Source organism: Prosopis cineraria, unplaced genomic scaffold (genome assembly GCF_029017545.1).
Source record: "Prosopis cineraria cultivar Desert tree isolate PC_DT_omini unplaced genomic scaffold, ASM2901754v1 PC3, whole genome shotgun sequence".
NCBI lineage: Eukaryota > Viridiplantae > Streptophyta > Magnoliopsida > Fabales > Fabaceae > Prosopis > Prosopis cineraria.
Window position 1 is genome coordinate 41,631,504 of NW_026555334.1, and position 21,307 is coordinate 41,652,810.

The 21,307-nt window shown below is 36.8% G+C and overlaps 3 protein-coding genes across 3 annotated transcripts; all 3 read left to right on the forward strand.

Annotated features, from left to right (window-relative positions):
- LOC129306275 (putative white-brown complex homolog protein 30) lies at positions 1 to 8,119 on the forward strand. The gene is made up of 14 exons (XM_054946769.1): positions 1 to 658; positions 741 to 817; positions 1,331 to 1,600; positions 2,301 to 2,364; positions 2,450 to 2,596; positions 2,756 to 2,790; positions 3,218 to 3,291; positions 3,574 to 4,469; positions 5,126 to 5,422; positions 5,594 to 6,085; positions 6,427 to 6,575; positions 7,032 to 7,321; positions 7,436 to 7,569; positions 7,665 to 8,119. Exons 1-14 carry the CDS (start codon positions 432 to 434, stop codon positions 7,819 to 7,821), a joined length of 3,309 nt encoding a protein of 1,102 aa, XP_054802744.1. The 5' UTR covers positions 1 to 431; the 3' UTR covers positions 7,822 to 8,119.
- A 4,128-nt stretch (positions 8,120 to 12,247) lies between these two features.
- Positions 12,248 to 15,576, forward strand: LOC129304717 (uncharacterized). The gene is made up of 7 exons (XM_054944477.1): positions 12,248 to 12,713; positions 13,187 to 13,283; positions 13,375 to 13,490; positions 14,021 to 14,065; positions 14,585 to 14,610; positions 14,779 to 14,914; positions 15,001 to 15,576. Exons 1-7 carry the CDS (start codon positions 12,311 to 12,313, stop codon positions 15,111 to 15,113), a joined length of 936 nt encoding a protein of 311 aa, XP_054800452.1. The 5' UTR covers positions 12,248 to 12,310; the 3' UTR covers positions 15,114 to 15,576.
- A 2,497-nt stretch (positions 15,577 to 18,073) lies between these two features.
- LOC129304718 (auxin-induced protein X15-like) lies at positions 18,074 to 18,621 on the forward strand. Its single transcript, XM_054944478.1, has one exon. It carries the CDS (start codon positions 18,074 to 18,076, stop codon positions 18,434 to 18,436), a length of 363 nt encoding a protein of 120 aa, XP_054800453.1. The 3' UTR covers positions 18,437 to 18,621.
- Positions 18,622 to 21,307: the final 2,686 nt, after the last annotated feature.

Here is a 21,307-nt window from a genome sequence, read left to right on the forward strand (position 1 = left end):
TTTAGCCAAATATTTCTCTCGGCCATCTCTTCATCCTGAAACCCGGAAATTCCTTCAAATCGCTTATGACCTCTCTTTGACCCAAAGACGAATTCCAAAAAAACTGAAAAAAAAAGGGAAAAAAATTATAGTGCGGCTACATTCAACTCTATTGACCATTCATCGCCTCCAAGCTGCATCATCGTGCTGATGCAAGCTACATTATTTCACATTTGGTTGCTATATTCTTTGTGTTCAGAGGGAAAAGGCTCTCGATTTGTTTCGGGTTGCGATAATGTTTGAGGGAATCCATGTTAACGGAAGCTGTATGCGATGACGCCATGGTTATTCACCACTTCAGCGGTGCAGAGCTAATTTCATCTCCGCAATTCATCCTCGTCTTCTGGCATGGCATGATCTTCGTGGGTACATGATTTGGTGGGCTCTGAATTATGGAAATGAATGGAATTAAGAACAACGCCTCCTGGGTTGCTCTTGTTTTATTGTTCTCATTAGTTTCTTTAAGTCTGCTACCACGGACTCAATGTGCAGACGGGGATAGCGCTAATCCCAGTGTGCTTCCAATAGTAACGCAAAAAATCTATGAACGACTTACAAATGTCACGACAGATTTAACCAAAGACATCAAGACTAATCTAGGCTTCTGCATAAAGGATGTGTGCGTCATACTGCCGTCCTCTAGTGGTCAGTTACCTGTTCCTATTTGTCGTAGTTATTAACGATACATTCCCATCCTGCAGGAATAGAGATTGGGATGGAGCATTTAATTTTACGGGAAAACTGGACTTTCTGACAGCTTGTATTAAACAGATAAAAGGTATGAATTTTCTTTTGAAATCTTAGTTTCATTCACTCTAACTCTATGCTGATATGCTCCTGCGGTCTGGAGTATTTCCTAATAGTTTGCATACCCTGCCATTCGAAGAACATTCAGAAGAAATATAACAGAAATCTGTCTACGGGAATTATAAGCGGTGTAGGAATTTCAGCGTGAATTTCAGTTGCATAATGTGTAATATACTTCACTGCATGTTTAAGGAGGTTGACATAATGGCTGTGTTCGGTCTTGGCATCACATGAGGAACTGGCAAGTTCCATGACTGTGTTTCACATGATTGTTCGTGCCACCAACCTGCTCAATTTCGCAAGTTTATCCCTTGCCAAAACCGAGCTTGTGCAGTGAAAACATAGCTATTTGTAGTCTAGGAACTTCATGACACATACCAAATCCTGCTTTATCTTTTCTTCTGCATTCTTTTTCTTGAAGCAAGTTCGTATTATTATTCATTCCTCTTGATACTTCTTAAATATACTATGGACTAATTGGCAGGAGATCTTACATATCGAATATGCAGCACAGCCGAAATAAGGTTCTACTTCAATTCTTTCAAGAGTCAGTCATCGAGAAACCTAAGACCTAACAGGAATTGCAATTTGACATCATGGGTGGAAGGTTGTGAACCTGGTTGGCATTGTAGTGTAAGCACAGGCGTTGACCCTAAATATTTAAGGGAGTCGAAAGACATTCCTCTAAGAAACAAGGACTGTCAACCTTGTTGTGAGGGTTTTTTCTGCCCTCGAGGGTTGACTTGCATGATACGTAAGTATGCAATACCTCTTAAAATTTTACCTACAATTAGTATTGAATTATCCTAATTATTGAGACTTATTCAACTCTTGAAGCTCTTGTCTTCTACTCTTTCCAAATAAGATCATTCCCATAGTTTGTGCCTGGTGTTAAATGTTTTTCAATCTTCACTAAATTACATACGCGAAGAAACTTTATCCTGGATGACAACTTACAAATAATTATGCACGAGTTAATAACTTATTTATTAAATATTAAATGCAAATTTGTGTTAGAACTGTGGTATGCTATGCCTTAATCTCAAGAATCGTGTGGTTCCCAGTGAGCAATTCTCCTTGTGAATATGGCATGCTAAGATGTTGGATGACCCTGGTCTGTAGTAGAGCTATCAATTGTTCCTAGTGATTAGAAGCCATTTTCCTTTTGCAGCAAAAAACCTGAATTTTAACATCCAAATAGAAGTATATTTTGGAGCAAAAATTTGACAATACTATGCCCAAATTTGAGAGTTGAGATAATACGTACCTTCCTGACTGTGGAGACATATATGCGCGCAGTGATAAACTGGAATCAGTTATCAATTTCTTTTCATCAGCTGCTATTTGATGGTTATTGTAGAACTTTATTTTTTCTTTAAAATCTTCTTAAGTACATTTTGCGCGCGGAATTAGTTCCTCTAGTATCATTAACTTGTCTGATTTTGTTGGTAAAGCTTGCCCACTGGGTTCTTATTGTCCCCTTGGAAAACTGAACAAAACGAGTGGATTATGTTCACCGTAAGTTGTAGTATATACTTTATTTCTCAAGTTTTCCCTATACGCTTCACCACTTAATGTGGTCATCACTAAAATCAATTTGCAGATATCATTACCAGATACCTTCTGGAGCGACAAATCATAGTTGTGGTAGCGCTGATATTTGGACTAATGTTGTCAACAACAGTGATATCTTCTGTTCTCCAGGATCATACTGCCCTACCACGACAAGTAAACTTTCCTGCAGTAAGGGGTATCGATTTATCCCATGCCTTCTTTTGCTTTCTTCTGAATTGTTTCTAACTTTTGCTGCAATCCTTCTTATTACATTCTACTCCTTCTCCTCCCTATTATAACCACCTGGCGTCGACCGCTGAGCATCCATTTTTACTGATATCATGTTCTCTTTCAGACATTACTGCTGGATGGGTTCCTTGCTTCAAAAGCGTGAGTCTAATTTCTTTGGCCGATTTATGTATATGTCATCATACTTCCATTAGATTAGGTATCATGAATTTAAAATAGTGGCAGTTAAGAAGAATAACTCATTTTAAAAAGGGATCTGCTGCAGTTCACTTGCGTATAGATATTTAGGATCCTTGCATATGTTGAAACAATTATCAGCTGTCAGAACATAAATCTTAGAAAGACATGATAAAGACCTGATACTAACTTTGTATGTAAGCAGTGCTTGCATTGGCAAAGCACAGATATAATAATGAGTTAGATTTAACATGAGCTATAAGCAATGCCACTTAAAATCATTGTCTTATTATTATTATTATTATTATTATTTTATTTTATTTTATTTTATTTTGCTTCCTGTTGTGGAGGAATTAAATCAGAACATTAAATTGCGTTGTCCATCTTGCAGAATGCTTCAAGTTGAGTACCTGTAATCCAAATACAGCAAACCAGAATATTCATGCTTATGGGGCTTTACTTCTTGTAAGTGGATTCCCGTCTCGTATATTTTATTTTGGGGCTTTACTTCTTATTAATGGATTGTTTCCCTTGACAGCTTAAATGTTATAGCTTTTGATGTATATATGCATATTCTTATATAAAGCTTCGCATCGGTCTCTTTTCTGGCTAACCCTGGTATTCTATACTAGATGAAGAAAGACAGCATGAAGTCAGCACAAAAATACCCCAAAGTTCATCTTCTTTTCTTTTGTCATAGTGGCTAGGCATTGGTTCTCTGTGGGTACTTATTGATCCTTCTTGTAGGCTGCATTGACTGCTGCCCTGCTCATCATTTATAACTGTTCTGATCAAGTTCTGTCAACTCGAGAAAGAAGGCAGGCTAAAAAAAGGGAAGCTGCAGCCAAGCATGTGAGAGAAACTGCACAAGCTCGTGAACGGTGGAAATCAGCAAAAGATGTGGCCAAGAAGGGTGCAGCGGGATTGCAACAGTCATTCTCACGCACCTTTTCTCGCAGGAAGTCTACACAACAGTCATCTGGGTTCAAGATCTTTAGCACCAAAACTAATACAAGTGACGCTCCAGTGCTATCAATTCCTCTGGATTCTTTAAATGAATCTTCAAAAACAAAGGAACCTAGCAAACTTACACAAATGATGAATTCCATTGAGAATGATCCAAATAATCATCAAGGGTTTCATTTGAATATTGGAAGTAAAAATACTAAAAAGCAGACAGCAAAGGATTTGCATACAAAGAGCCAAATTTTCAAGTATGCCTATGGTCAGATTGAGAAGGAGAAAGCCATGCAAGATGCGAACAAGAACTTGACTTTCTCGGGAGTGATTTCAATGGCTGCTGGAAACGAGATTAGGAAACGGCCTCCTATTGAGGTAGCTTTCAAAGACCTAACTCTCACTCTGAGAGGGAAAAACAAACATGTGCTGAGATGCGTGTCCGGAAAAATCAGTCCCGGTCGAGTTTCAGCTGTCATGGGCCCCTCAGGAGCTGGGAAAACCACGTTTCTCTCGGCCATTGCGGGAAAAGCAAGAGGTTGTTCGGTGACAGGCTCAATTTTAATTAATGGAAGACATGAATCTATACACTGTTATAAAAAAATTATAGGTTTTGTGCCACAAGATGATATTGTGCATGGCAACCTGACAGTGGAAGAGAATCTTCGTTTCAGTGCAAGATGCAGGTACCTGATTTTCCTTAATTTGCTCGCAGAGCCCACTTTTACACTTTCTTGTACAAGTAACAGTAACAGTATATTTTGCCATTAGTTCTCATTCTTTGCCCTTGCTTTGAAGCTGAATGGATATCAGAGCACATACCTATCGAACCAATTATTATGTGGTGTTTCAACTATCATATTTATTTTTATTTATGCCAGTTTTGCACGGGTTTCCTTGACATCCTAATTCATGCCTATATTGTTTCATACATGAATCAGTATCAATATCAATAATCAATAATAAAATAAAATTTATAGCAAGCTGCACTGTTCATAATGTGTCTCAATTTCAGATTCCATGCAATGCTTCCACCATAACACCTAGCATAGTTTTTACAGAAAAAACTACCTGAACTTCCTCCATGATTCAACAAAATTACAAGAACGGCTAGCTCTAGTAACTCAACAATCTTATGGATTTTGTAATGAAACATTGCACCAAGTGCCTCATATGAGATCTTGTTTGTTTGTGAAGCTTGATGGAAATTTTTATTTATTTGAGTTAAGAAGTGAGTGCTTTATTTCTTACCGGAGTTAACGTGTTTTATTTATTTTATTTATTTTTGCTTCTTACCAACTGTTTATTTCGCTTAAATGGTTGTTTCTTAACAACTATGGAGACTATCTGCGGACTTGCCAAAACCAGATAAGGTTCTGATTATTGAAAGAGTAATTGAATCCTTGGGACTTCAGGCAGTGAGGGATTCCATAGTTGGAACAGTAGAGAAGCGAGGTATTTCTGGAGGACAAAAAAAACGTGTAAATGTAGGACTAGAGATGGTGATGGAGCCTTCTTTATTAATATTGGATGAGCCTACAACTGGCCTAGACAGTGCATCTTCTAGTTTGCTTCTCAAAGCACTCCGACGAGAGGCTCTTGAAGGGGTGAACATTTGCATGGTGCTTCACCAACCAAGGTAATTCTCACTTACCCTCCCTGCCCCTAAAGGTTTTCCTGAACTTCAGGGCTTGAAGGGTTATGCATGTATCCTACACTTATGACCTGCTAGGAAATAGGCATATCTTGATAATCAAATGTATGTGCTCTTCCAAAATCTAATATCTATGCTGATTTTGTTGTGATACAGCTATACTTTGTTCAGAATGTTTGATGATATTGTATTTCTAGCCAAAGGTGGCTTTACTGCATATCATGGTCCTGTTAAAAGAGTGGAAGAATACTTTGCTGGCATAGGAATCATTGTACCTGATCGGGTGAATCCTCCGGACCATTTCATTGACGTTTTGGAAGGCTTAGTAAAACCAAGTGCAGGTGTGACTCATCAACAGCTCCCTGTCCGATGGATGCTTCATAATGGTTATGCAGTACCGCCGGATTTACTTCATTTTGCTGATGAGATTGCTGCATCTGGAACTGCATCTACCTCAAATTCAAGTGGTGCAAAAAAAGGTACTGATGAAGATGCTGATCAATCCTTTGCCCAAGAGTTTTGGCAAGATGTGAAGAGTAATATGCACATCAAACGAGATCATGTAGAGGAAAAATTATCGAAGACTAAGGATTTATCTGGCCGAATAACTCCTGGTGTAGCCCGGCAATATAGATACTTCCTTGGGCGGTAAGAAATCCTGTATTAAGTATAAGTACTGTTATTCATTCTGTTCTATTTTCCAACATAGATAGATTTCTAGTCTCTTGCAATCAAGCATATCCGCTCTGTCTTCTGGTAACAAGTAAACTCACAGTTAAACTAAAGTAATAATAGCAAGGATGACCAATGTTAACAATCATTCCAGAGTGGAGTTCTGTAACCAATTTTTTTTTAATAATCAATAAAAGAAACCATATCCCTGAGAGTAAAATATAGTTTACTGCTTTCTGGATGCAAAATGATATTTCAGTAATTTTAATCCTCGTTGACAATGTCAATTAATTATTAATCAAGTCCATTCATTGCAGGGTGGGGAAGCAGCGGCTACGAGATGCCCAATCGCAAGTAGTGGACTGTCTCATCTTATTAGTTGCTGGTGCTCTGTTAGGAACTCTAACTGAATCCAATGATGAAACATTTGGGGTCCTTGGTTATACTTATACTGTCATTGCTGTCTGTAAGTTGATAGCTTGTTATTCAATTTGAAATTGATCTTTCCTTTCCTCTTATAGTAGATTAATTTAGGAAGTTAGAGTGGCATTATTTATTTTATCAAGTAAGTTTGGAAACTCAATCCAATGTTGGGGGGGGAAGTGGATTCAAGTGAAAAGGTGCCTAAAACATTCAGCATCTGGGAGATGACTAAAGTACTTTTGGCAACGACACTTTTCCCTTTCAGTACAAACCTGTTTATTTTATTAGACGGCAACAATATTATTTACAAACATACAAGGCCTATTCAAACATAGAAATTCAGGGCTGAAAGTTTTCATCACTGAGTTTCGGCAATCATTCGATGCAATTTCAGTAACCTTCAAATTTTGACCTTTTTTTCGACTTTTTTTTTTTATGTTTTGATAAGGCTTTCATATTAGTCTTGTTCACAATTTACAATGATATTGCCTATTTGCAGCACTACTATGCAAGATATCAGCTCTCAGATCATTTTCTCTTGATAAATTAGAGTACTGGAGGGAGAGTGCCGCTGGGATCAGCACTCTGGCTCATTTTCTCTCCAAGGATACAATTGATCTCTTCAACACAATCGTCAAACCTGTGGTATATTTGTCCATGTTCTTCTTCTTCAGCAATCCGAGGTCAAGCTTTGCAAGCAATTACGTGGTCTTGCTTTGTCTTGTATATTGTGTGACTGGCATGGCCTATGCAATAGCCATTTACTTCCAGCCTGGTCCTGCACAGCTGGTATGAAATAACTTTATCAAATAACTCATGACATATCCACAAGATATTCCTACACAGCATTGCCAATAATAATTGCACTTGTGTCATTTCTTTCCCTTTTCCTATTACTTGTAGTGGGCAGTGCTGCTCCCTGTCGTTATGTCTCTCATTGCTAATCAGCCTAGAGATACTACACTAATGAAGATACTGGTACAACTGTGCTACCCAAAATGGGCTCTAGAGGCCTTTGTCATCGCAAATGCTGAGAGGTATTTTTTGGGTTTTAATTGTTGTGTCTTCCCCTTTCTTCTACTGGAGTAGTGAGGGGAAGCGTGAGCATCTGAAACGAATGCCGTTTTTTCAGGTACTCTGGAGTATGGTTGATAACTCGTTGCAGTTCACTAATGGCCAATGATTATAACGTCAACGATTGGAGTCTCTGTCTAATTGTGCTGGTTTTTTTCGGCATACTTGCCCGAGTTGTGGCCTTCTTTTGTCTTCTTCTCTCTCGAAAGAAGTGATTTTGGATATAGGACGCACTTCCACTATGATCTTACTGTACAAATCATAGGTTTTTTTGTTTATAGCCCAACCCTATCCATCCATTGTATAACTAATGTATGTAACTAGGGTCTAGGGACGCTGTCCATTTTTCCCACCTCAATAAATTATTTTATTGATGATACGTTAGAAGTTTAGGTCAAGTAAAATCACCAGTTTAGGATTTCCATTCAGTACTTTTTCATGTTAAAAGCACATGTATTGTAAATTTAACTCTTCCCTCTTCTTGCTAGTGAAATTAACAAAATTTAAATTGCACATACTTTGTACGAGTTTATTTAAAATTGTAGTGTGTATTTCCCTTTTATTTATAAATATATAATTTTCCTTTTTAGAAATCAAAATATGAGCTCCATTTAACCCGGCAGATCCAAATGCTCTCCTGCTGCCCAAAATTGTACGACAGCTTTTTTTCAATTATTTTTCAATGCATACATTTTCATTTAATTCAAAACAAAGACATACATTTTCACTATTCATTAACATAAACTTCAAGTTAAGAAAGCAGATTGTTGGCCAAAGAAAAAAAAAGTTAAGGGAGCAAGTCTGGTGTTAAAAAATAAGGGTAAAAATGCAAATTTGATCATGTACTATTTTTACAAGAGAATTTGATAGCTTAAACTATTATGTGGTGTAAAATAAATCATGAACTTTTAAAAATAAAACATTCAATAGCCTGCCATTAACTTTAATTGATAGACATTATATGAGATCCACAATGAGACGTGGCACTTCATTTCAGCATATGTAAACATGTAAATTTAGTTACAAACTATTTTTTAAGAAGCATTTGATAGCTTTTATTGTAAAAAAACAAACCATCCAACACCGTCCATTAATTTTAACCAAACATCATTTATTTTTTGACTTATAAAACTCATAACACGTCAATTCTCTAATATTCTTACCTTCATTCTCAATCTCGACTCAAGAATAAGAGGTTTAAAGAGTTCTTATCTAAAGACACTCACGAAGACGACCCCAACAAAATAGAAGAAATAATTTGTGGTTAAATTAAGGTAGAATCAAACTTCTCTCATGTGTAATAAAATCAAACTTCTTCTTCATTAGCATTATCTTTGTGAATGTTTTTAGATAAAAACCCATTAAGTATCTTCTTTTTGAGTTAACACTGAGAATGATGGCAAAAAAATTTGAGAGATTGATGCATTGTGAGCTTCATAAGTATAAACATAAACACCATTTGGTCAAAATTGTGGGAAAGGTATTGGATGATCCGTTTTTTTATAGTAGAGGCTATCTAATATAACATTCTGAATTTCTCAATCTCATGATTAGCTGTTAATTGAGGGTAAAGTGATTATTAGTATAGATTAGATATTTGGATTATTATTTGATGAATTAATTCATTGGGATGTTTTATGAATAGGTATGGGTGGAAGAAGTGTGTTTCATGTCAAAGCAAATGCAAGTGGTGAGAATAAATCTCACTATGCCACGTACCACGACGCATGAACGAAAAAATAACTTTTTGAATCGTGAAATTTTAGAAATTTCAGAAGAGTGAGATTTAGGAACACACAAAAGAAGGAGAGAAGAAGGCTGAGGAGCTAGGGCAAGCTATTTTAAGTTATTGGAAGGTACTTATGATCAATAACGTAGCAGGTAATGTATGTATAACTTTTACTTTCCATTCTACACAAATTTTTTTAAAAATGAGTTATAGAAAAATTGAATAGGTGGAATTTGAGGGGTTTGATTTTTGCCTAATAGTAATAAAAAGGTTCTCGAAAGTTAAATTAGAGCTTTGTGACTAATTTAAAGTCGAACAGTAGAGCTTTGAAACCCACAGGCTTAATTTGGCCCTTAAAGAGAGAGAGAGAGTTTGGGATAGAAATATAATTTAAGTGAAATAAGACCGGTTGAGGTGGTGTAAATTAGTAACTAAGTAAAAATAGACTTAGAATGGATAAATGAAAAAGAGGTTACGGTTCAATATAGCCCTAAGTAGTAAATATGTATTTTTGATCAAAATGGACTAAATGTGTTTAGATTAGCTTATTGGACATGTGAGTTGAGAAAGGAAGCTTGTGATAAGCTGTTGTGGTAGTTGAAATCCACGGGTAACTTTCTAGTGATAAAAGGGTAGAGGTAATCGAATAACTTTCATTGTTTAACCGTTTATTGTAATTGTGTATTAGTATGCTATGTAGTGCATAAAAATATTTGAGCTAAACATGTTTTTATAGCATTGTGTGAATATTGCATAAAATAATTTTGACAGAATAAAAGCATTAAAATGAGTAATTTCAAATGGTATGATAATATATATTTGTTATGTATGATGTAAAGTGATAATGACAAACCTTGAATGGTTTGGAAAGCATGATCATAGGAATTGGAGTTCACCCGAGTAGAGAGGTGGTGAAAAGACCATATGACATATTCTCCTTAATGTTTAGTACCTTTTAAGGTGTGATGTCAGAGATTTGAGACTCCTTAGTGTTTATGTGATATAATGTTGGAGTCAACAACACCTTATTGTGTGTATTGGGGGGAAACTATAATTCGAAGTGAGATAAAATGCCTTTAATTGGGTGATTCTACCACTAAAGATGAGCTCAAGGTTAATGAGAGTGTATATTGGTGAAGGTGAGTCTCTGATTTCGTGTTGGGATGATTTGGAGGTTCGACTGGTAGTGATCATGCTTTGAAATACTATGTGATACTTGTGTTAGTAAAGCAGTGAAAAAGGGTGTAAAGAGGTAAAATGTGAAACAATTCCAATATCAGGCTAATCGAGGGCTATTATTTTAGTATGTTTGTGTTGTAATTGTTGTTGATATTGGTAAATCTTAAACCCAAGTGAAAAGTTATGATTAAATGAGTAATTTGGGGTTAAAATTAAGTAATATATGTGCTATGAATATAAATGTATATGTTTATATTGAGAAAAATGCCAAGTGGGTTATGTTATGCTAAGTGATGGCAAATTATGCAAATTTACGAAATGTAAAAATTGACCTGTTAAGGGGTTAAATTTCAATATATATGTATAATTATGATACAATATTTTCAATTAGGTGTGTTAGGTCTTTTTAGACTTGATTCAAGACCTTGTATGATCAATGAGAGAAAGAAATCAATTTGAGTGCTTGGGTGCTCAAATCTTTTAGAAAATGTGACTTTTTGCACCCGAATATTTAAATTTTGATCAAACCATTAGATCGTATCCAAACCTATTTCATTAGTTAGCTTAAGCCAAGTTTTGTGTGGGCGATTACTCCAATCGAACGTTATATGTGAAAATGGTGCACAAAAAAATTTATTATTTTGTTGTCAAAATGACAACAGAAATTTCGAACAGGCTCGCCGCGGCGCATGGTGTCACATGTCGCAGTGCAAATATCATTGAATCAAAGGTTCCAAAAGACCTCTTTGATGGGGTGAGGAACAACCCAAGTACCGCCTTTAAAAAAAATGGCTTCCAATACAATGATGTGGGTTAGCCTAATCCAAGAGGACTACTACTTTTGATTTAATGGTACCAGATTTAGCTTCAATTTCTTTAAAGTGGTAAAGGCTAGAGGTTCGAGTCAGGAAAGACTCCAAAAGGTCTCTTTGGTGAAGCGAGAAATAACTCAAGTACCACCTTAAGGAAAGCTACCTTTCGCTGCAGTAATATGGGTTGGCCCAATTCAAAAGACTCCCTGTGGGGTGGGGTGAGGGTTGTTACACATACCATTAGATACCCTTAAAAAAATAGTTCATGACCAAATTCGCTATTTTACCCAAAAATAATATACTTCTTGAAGCCTGCAGTAAACTTTTGACTAATATCAAAGAATCAATTCCTTGGTAAAGCGTGCGAAAATTGATGTTTTACTAATAATAATTAATGCTCTATTCTCATTTTTGCCTATAAACTTCGTGCCGCATTTTAAACTTAATTATGAGGTAATCTTATTTTTTGGTATTAATAATTTCATCTTTTATTCATTCTAACGTTAAAAACGTTAACATTGTTTGGTATCAATAAATCCCATCATTTTTAAATATTTTTTGTCATTTTTTTTTGGATTAAAGGGCCTTTTTGTCTCTTAACTTTTACCTAAAGGTTAGTGAGCTCATTTCAAATTTTTTATAATAAAAAATTTAAAAAATGTGAGTTATTGTCAAGATAATAAAAAAAAATTTTTAATATTGAAAGACATAATTGATTTATAATTAAATTTAGGTGCTACATAATTTTTAAGATAAAGTGAGAGAAAAAAATAATTATTACATAAATAATTAAATTAAAATAATTTATAAAATTTAAATAAAAAAGATTTACACCAATTAAAAACTGGCGTGGTTTTTTCGGGAAAAAACACGTCGTTTTTGGAAGCACTTTGTCACTGTCGTTGGCGAACTAAAAAGGCCACAGTCCGTCGGCTCTCACCGCCACGCACGCAATTACATTTTAGTGAAATACAAAGAAAAGCCATGCAATATATAAGACCGGCGTTTCGAAACGCCTCTTTCACCTTCTCCTGCCTCTTAAACCCTAATCCCCATAATCCCTTGTTTTCTCTCACTCTCCGTTCGCTGCCCATCATCACCACCTCACCCTCACCGTCGCATTTGACCTCTCATTTCACACTTGAAACTTTTCCACCCTTGTCATCTCCTCGCTGCTTCTCTTCTTCAATGGCGGCTGCTGGCGACCAATCACACTCAGCATCTTCCCCCCAGTCTCTTGAAAAGCAATTTGAAGACTTTCGGCTTCAGCTAGAGGAGTCGGGGAGCTTGCGTGAGCGAATTAGAGCGGTTGTTTCGGAAATTGAATCCACCACCAGGCTTATGTATGCTAGCCTTCTACTGGTTCATCAGTCTCGTCCGACTCCTGGTAGCCAAATGCGATGCTTTTGTTCATCCACCGATTTTCTATATTAACTTCTTGAACTCTCGGCTTCGATTTTTGTCTATTTGTACGAACGAGGCGAAAATGCCTTGCGTTTTTCTCTGTTAAGATAACTTCGTTTTGATCATGTCTTTTGCTTGATGTCAAATTTTGGCTTCCTTGTAGGTAATGTTAGATGCATGTTCTCTTCTCTATAATGTTTCGAACGGCAAAAAACCTAAATTATTGTTTTGCTTTAACTCTACGGGAGTTCCTAGGCAAGCAGACAATTCAACTCTGGGATTCTACTTTTCATCTGGCTTTCATGTAGAAAAATTGGGGGCGGTTGTGTTTCATTTATGCTTCGGGTTTCTAAAATTTAATCTCGGTGTCATGCGAGAGGTTGCTGAATAAATTGTAGGAAGTCGGTGATGTTCTTTATTACCTCAAACTCATTTCACTCTTTTCCATTTGAATAGAGCTTCTGGATAAAGCGAAGTCCTATGTCAATGTGTTGAAAGACCATTACAAGCAACTTGCTGAAGTTCTTGGAGAATGCCCTGGCCAGTACTATAGGTGATTAAAGTTTCAAGCAGATTTTTACATTTCATGAGCTTCTCTTGAAAATTTGTTCACAAGTGAATACTTTTTCCCCCACATAATATAGGTATCATGGTGATTGGAGGAGTGATACACAGACGGTAGTTTCACTGATTACTTTTATGCACTGGTTAGAAACAGGAAGCCTTCTTATGCATGCAGAAGCTGAGGAGAAACTAGGCTGTATGCCTCAATACTCTTTTGTCATTGCTTTATGATACGGTGATAAGCTTTTTCTATTTGCCATTATGGTGATAAACTTTTATCATTTCTAAGATTATAGCAGTAAACGAAGCAGGGCACAGACTGATGTCTTTAGCAAAACAAACTGTTGTAGCTTATATGCGGATTTTGGTTAAGGAAATATTATATTAAATACCTATAAATCGTACTGTTTTATAGTTTAATGCCAGGCCTGATGTAGATTTTCTTTATCATTCTGAGTTGAAATTTATGAGTTGAGAAATTGTGGTTTGGAACTGCCTTGGGACAAATTAAGGACCTATTTGGTTGCTAGAAAGGATGATGAGATTAATATTTTCCAGGCTGTCTAGTTTAAAGAGAATTTGGTGCTGAAAAATATTGATTTATGTTTATAATGTTCTTCTACTATAAGCTTTCTTGCTTGCTTCAAATTTTAACTATACTTAATTCCCTACTTGTTCAGAGTCATTATGAGATTTACAAGTGTCTGTTTCTTATCAAATTTGCAGTGAACAGTTCAGAGTTTGGTCTCGATGTTGAAGACTATCTAATAGGTGAGTGTACTAAGCACTATCTACTTTGTAGTATCCATTATTTTTATGAATATGATCTTCCTACAGTTCGAATCTGTCTTCCCTTTCATCTGTGTAGATTTTTTTTTTTTTTTTCGAGTAGTGATTACCACCAAAATGATTATGATCTGAACATGGGCGTAGTCATGGGCGTAGTCATGTGGTAATTTATCATAACTGTTCTAAGGAGTCATGAAAAAGGAGAAAAATAACCGAATATTTTGCTTTTAAGTTTAAACATTGGATTTACAGATTATGGATATACCCTAGTATTCACAGTTCTTGTTTATCATTGTGTTATAAAATCAACCAATCTCATGCAACCCCACATTCAACCCTCTGATTTTGGGGTGATGCACATAATCAAGGCTGTAGGTCAATGCTAGTGGGTTTTTCTTTTCATGATTCTGTAAAACCGTGAGATAATTTGCTATTCTATTAGGATTTTTATGTTGCTTATTTTGCTATATGCACTGATGTTGATGCATTTTTGTCATGCAGGTGTTTGTTTTATGTCCAATGAATTAGTAAGAACTGTTTCCCTCTAAACTTGATAATCTCTTACTTGTGCAAGACAGATAAACTTGTTTGTTCATAGACATAGAAGATCTTGAAATTATTGGTTATTTTAAGAAAGAGACTTAGCACAAGGTAATTATTCTCACACCCCATTTTGCAACTATCTGACCTTGCAGCCAAGGTATGTGGTGAATCAAGTGACAGCTGGGGAGTATGATTGTCCTAGGAAAGTCCTAAAGTTCTTAACAGAACTCCATGCTGCATTTCGTATGCTTAATCTTCGGAATGATTTTCTGAGGAAGAAATTTGATGGTATGTTGTAACTTCAGACCCTATCATATGGATTGCTCCCTTGTACGTAGTCATCTGTTTGAATCCAAATGAACCCACGTTGGCAGGCATGAAGTATGATCTGAGAAGAGTTGAAGAGGTTTACTATGATGTCAAAATTCGGGGTTTGGCGCCCAACGGTGAGCCAGTCGAAGATCAAGGCGTTCAAGGGCAACCTTAGGCTGTGAAGGTTGACTTGAGGGTACTCGTACTTCTGAGATATTGTCCGCTACTTTGCACCATCAAAGACGCATGTATTTGTGTTCCTAATAGTCGGTGGAAGGAAGGAAAGATAATTTCTTCCAACTCTCCCTTGAGCCGACAATGTCAGGCGAGATCCTAGATACCAGCGTTTCAGCAAGATGTAGATGCGGAATACATTGAGTGTGCGAGCGTTATATCCAGTGTCAACGTTCTTTTTATAAGTCATGTTAACCTTTATGTTTAGCTGAAAAAGTCCGCCGCCCGACTCTAGTTGTAAGCATTGCTGAGTTGTGAGAGGGGATGATATTACTGACAGTCCAAGTGTAGGAGTGTGCTAAACAGTGGCATCATTGAGTAGCTGGTGAGCAAAGTTTCTTGCTGATTCATATCTAACGTTTCTGATAACGGCAATTCAATGGCGGTAAAATGATTTTCAACAATAGGAAGAAGTATTGTTTAGGAAAAAAAAAATTGAATACTATTTTTAAGAATTCATGAATGGATATGCTTAGAAATGTGCTTTCATTATATGGGTTATGGCTGCGCCGGATCTACTCCCCTCCGCAGACCGCAAGTTTGAGAGGGTTTATAGGCCCAAAAAAGCCCATGTGCCCATGTTTATGTAACCATTGGCCCATGAGTTATGCTTAATTTTTTTTTCTTCGTGCTCCGAGAAATCGTGTCGATGTGCAAGTAATCGTATAGAGATTTGAAACGCCTGCGTAATTTGAAAGTCTAAAATCAACAGCAATCAAGTAGTTGTGTCTTTTGTGAAAGGAAAAAGCAGCACACGCCACGCACGTTTCAGAATTCAGATGTGGTCACGCGTATAATTGGTCGTGTTTATGAACTCAGGCTTTGTATATTATAATTTCTCCAAAATTTATGAACATAGTTTCGGAGGTTCGCAGAGTAGTCTGACGAAACAGATTCCCAGAGGAGAGAACGACAGAGTATGCCTCTTATTAGGAAGCATGAAAATGATATGATAGGAGGCATGTGAGCCAGCTCATGAGAGCACGGGATTACACGTGCAAGGGATGCTCGTTGCTAAGCCAGTCAAATCAAATAATTTTTGGAGGATATCTAAGCTATTTAGTTGTTTGTTTCAACTTTCAAGTTCAAATTATGAAACAACGTACAACTTTATGGGCCAAGCCTCACGTTCTTCACATCCCTTGCTTGCCTTACCCTTCTGTTCCCTCACCTCACTGATCAATGATTATCAGCCTCATCGCTTCTCCTTCTACAAAATTGGCTTGTGAAGCCTCCTTGACTCTATTATATTATAACTCAGCACAAGATACACAAGTAAATGTCATTCTTTCTCCAATGAAAACAGCCAATTTTTTCCTCAACAGCTGATTGCCACTTTCAATAGAATTTGTTGAATCAATCTTCCCTGACAGTCAAATTTTGACATTGAGCTGAATAGGATCCATGACAAGTCGGTTGCATTTGCCTCTATGAAATGCAATAAAATGATGCTTCAAAGTTCAAATGGTGAATGATTTGACAACATCCACTGAAAGGATTGTCAAACTGGACCAGGCACAACACACCTTTGTCTTAAAGGAGTTGTATCACCGTTCTGGCTTCCTTGTTATCTCTGCCCATCACTGCGTAAGATACACGAAGCAGAAAAAAGGAAGCCCGAAAACTCATCTTCAACTATTCCAAATAAAAATGCTGAATATTTTCCAGCCAATTTCACCAAAAGAATAAAGGAGTAAATTTTCATTCCCTCACTAGTCACTGTTTTCTAGATACACAGGATACCTTCTTCTGGACTTTCAAGACCAAAACAAAGGGATAATCTACTTTTGCTCTGGTTATTTCTTTTTTTATATAACCGATATATCAGACCTACTCCTCAACAATTTTTACTGAATAATATTGACAATTGAGAGTGGAACCATTGAATGTCATGGTTGATGAGATTCCGAAGGTCAGTCAAGTTTCATCAAATCTGTCTCAGAAATCTCATCGTGGTCAAAATTTTCGTATTGAAACATTCTGTGCAACCCGTGATATTTTGCAATGGATATTTAGCCCATTTCCTGCATACCTGAGTGAGATGCAGAGAACAGTAAAACTTATCCCTAATCCATTCAAACTTCAAACAATATATCGTTTAGAAGACTGAATAAGATATACTTTCGTACGGACGGTGCACTCTCAGTCCCGCTCAAACAAAATAATGCTTTAATCGACAACTTGATATTGTTCAAGATCAGAAATGAGCTGACACCAATCACTTGACTTTTATACTTGCCAAGAAGATGTGCTTAATTATTCATAAATCACAAACCATGAACCACTTCCCCAAGAGACCCATTTTTCCGGCACTAAAGCTAGTAAGCTATACTCTTACCGACGTTCCGCTCTTAATTAGCAGTCCGAAATGTTCAAGAATTACGACTCAAAATATTTGAAGCCCTTTCAAAAATAGCTGATATATCTTGCGACATCCATCCCCATATATTAGAAAAAGGTGGGATCGCACTTTACCCAAGAAACCTATCCCATCCCTATATCTTATCTTTTCCTTTCCAACTTGCAGGGTCTTGACTTTGAAAACTTCGAAAGATCTGTGATCGAGCACTTCCCTTTCAGAATTACAGAGAAACGGGGTCCTTATTTCCTAGGAGAGATGTTAGCTGATTATAAAATGTATCTAAAGCCATTGCATGCATGTTCCTTCAGTTTCTGAGATGCTCTAAACTGGCAAAGTAACGAGTAAAGTCAGCAACCATCTACAAGGGTATAGTAATTGAATTATTACCATAAGCTCCCAATGATGTCAACCATTTATTGCTCCAATGCAGTGGCTCTTCTCACGCCACAATTATATAAACCTTTTCGTTTCCGTGATACTCACTGCACCTTCTATCTCCTCCTTCCTCTCTCTTTCAGCAGACACCTGAAAAGTGAACTATGAAGGGCAGATTTCTGAAGGAGTACCTTAACAAGTGGAAGAAGGTGGGGACATGCGTCAAACCTTACACTGCCTGTGAGTACTCCGGCCAATGGGCTTCCATGCATGAAAACAGCTCCATCCCAAGTGACGTCCCAAAGGGTCATTTGGTTGTCTATGTTGGGAAGAACCACAAGAGGTTTGTAATAAAGATCGCACTACTTAATCATCCCCTCTTCAAGGCATTGCTGGATCAAGCTCAGGAAGAATATGGTTTTAGTGCAGATTCAAAACTTTGCATCCCTTGTGAAGAGCATCTTTTCCTCAGTGTCCTTTGCTGCGCCAGCTCTCCACAGCACGAACAGATGTGTTTGTGCCTTTGAGAAATCAATACCCGTCAAGACTTTTGTTCAAACAGTTAGAGGTCTAACCAGAACATTGATATGATATCCGATGTAACTGAAATATCCAATATGTTGTAAGTAGACTAATTAAGGCATAATTGTCTTCTAGATCACTGATGTAAATCTATTCACGAACATGGAGGATTCCATTCTGTTTATGTTGCTCTTAGTTGCAAGATGTAAAGGTTGCACCTTTCAGCAAAGTAATGCCAGCTCTACAATAACTAGATTATGACTCATCTAAACATGCTCAAGGTTGTTTGACCAAAACCTGAAGGCATGGAAAAACTCGATGAATGGGGAAAATGCATTGGGCCAATGAATTTTCAATAACGAGGTCAAAAAAAAGGGCAGCCAAACTGTACTTTTAAGTCTCTTTGATCTGAGAACCTGGTTGTGCGGGAAAAGGGCATATGATTTGAGTCAATTGAGAAAGCTCAGACGAAATTCCAAATGCTAATGACCCGTGCACTTGTTCCGGGATCTTTTGGTCATCAGAAAAAAGATTTGCGCCGCAGCTGGGAAGGAAAGAAAAACAGAACAACGATGCAGATTTTCCAAGAGCCAGAAGTTGATGCCATAATGGGAAAGCCAGTTTTCGACCAGACAAAACTCTCAACTCAGGCAAAATACTGTAATATTTTTAGGTTCATGTCTATTGAATCATTCGCTCATGGGTTTTCTTTTTATTTTTGGTCAATGAAAACTGTTACATTAGTGTTACTTTGTTTCTCGACATTTGCCTCAAGAAGCAACTATGCATTGCGAATCATGTTTCCAAGTAAAACAGAAATATTATTATTATATAGTCAAAATCTGCGTCGGGTACGAAAGAAACATATGCAATACCAGAAAATCTCACTTAATTTCTTTCTTTCTTTGTTTTTTTTTTTTGGGGGGGGGGGGTTAGGGGCAATTGCGTTCTATCTGCTGCTTGGAGAGGACGATATCTTGATCATTTTTAACAAACATCACAGGCATGAGCATGAATAGAACCAAAAGTAGCCAAGAGCAATAGCAAGAGCCAATGCTGAAGGTGCAGTGGTTTCTGATTTTTAGTCATGGAATTGGAGAAGAATTTTTAAAATTAAAAGTGCAGATGCAGCGACAATGACATGCAGAAAATGGCATGAAAAGCTGAGGCGAGGTTGATGATGAGGGGTGCTTTGGGGCAACAGGAAATATCTCAAACTGAATTCATATCTGCAGAGCATCTGTGGTAGGATGTGGCAGCCATGCTGCAAGAATTAAAAAGAAAGAAATGGCCGCAAGAAGGCCATACGTGATAAGAAGAGGACCACCTTCCTTTACACTTTAGTTCAGCTCCGATCCTCTCTGCACTTCTCAATTTTCTCACTCGAACTCGCGAAACTCTATACCCTGCATGTCATCTATCTACATTAAATGTATATGATAAATTATATTTTCGATCCCTTGAGTTTTAGTTTCCAACAGGTTTGATCCAAATATTTTTTTTTAAAAAAAATTGAGTCATTTAATCAGTTTCTTTTTTTTTCCCAAACTTGATTTAGCTTTTTCCCCTTTACTTGAAATCGAAAAGAACTGAACTGCACAGGTGAAAAAAGATAACGTTTTTATCAAAGTAGAAAAACCAAAAAGAAAAAAATAAACTCTTCTGCTCGGTAGTTCCTTGACAGATTTATATCCAAAATGGATAAGAGCTCATCACTTCCACCCATTTCCAATATGACCCATTGATTTTTCCCCCTTTTTTCTTTTTGTTGGAAGAGGAAGTTCCACGTCCATAAGATGGGGGCAAAACCCGAATGAATAAATACGGAAGCTACCAGATCCATGAAACTTTTCCCTTCGCTGGAAGGTATAAACTACAAAGTATAAACAACAGACCACATAAACGGGATTACCTACTTCGGCCTAAAAAGGAATTACCATTAACTTAAGAACCAGTGAAACATCTGAAGATCCTAATGATACTGTGATGGAGAGGCCCCCGTGTTCCACCGCTAGATTTAGAGTTTTCGTGACAGGGAAAAATAGGATCTTATATGCATCATATGTATACTCCTTCTGTTCCTATATATAAAAAATCTTCTAGAATTTTTTTGTGTCCCTGAATATAAAGAGTTGTTAGCATTTTTAATGAATGGACCATTATATTCTTATTAAATTAAAAAGAGAAAAAAAGTACTCTTATTAATTTATTTTGAAAAAAAAAATTTAATTTTTATTTATAATAATTAAGGATAAAATTAAAATATTGTTATACTTTTAATTAGATAATCAACTTTTATCAATTTGTGTAATTTAATTAAAAACATTTTATATATAGATACTGAGGCAGGGGGAGTATGAATGTAGATATAGATTCTCCTAGCAAATTCTTGGAATCCCCCTATATGATGCCGACGTGTCCCACTCCCTGCCTGCATATTTCCCAAGTGGTTTTCCAGTTCTTAGCGCTCAGTTCATCATGTTCAGGGATCCCACGCACCACTTGTACATATTTCTTTCCTATGGAATTGCTAGGAATCCAACCAGCCTGTTCTAATAAAGAGATTCCTATTAACTAGCATAATTTCTTTGAGAAATGCACGGATCCCAAATCCATAATATCATCCCCAATTCCATTTAGATTCCCAAGCTCAATACCTGCCTCTGTTCTGGCCAAAGGAGTTATTCCATTCAACAGCCAAATTCCTATCCACTTGATTGCAATCGCGCTGCATCCGCAAACTCTGTCAATATGCAACTTACTCCGTTTCCCCTTTCAGGAGACAGCGGGATAAACTAACATGTTTTCCCCCCTTTTAAACAACACATACCATCAACATATCAACAAAATAAAGTATTTATATATTACCAATATCA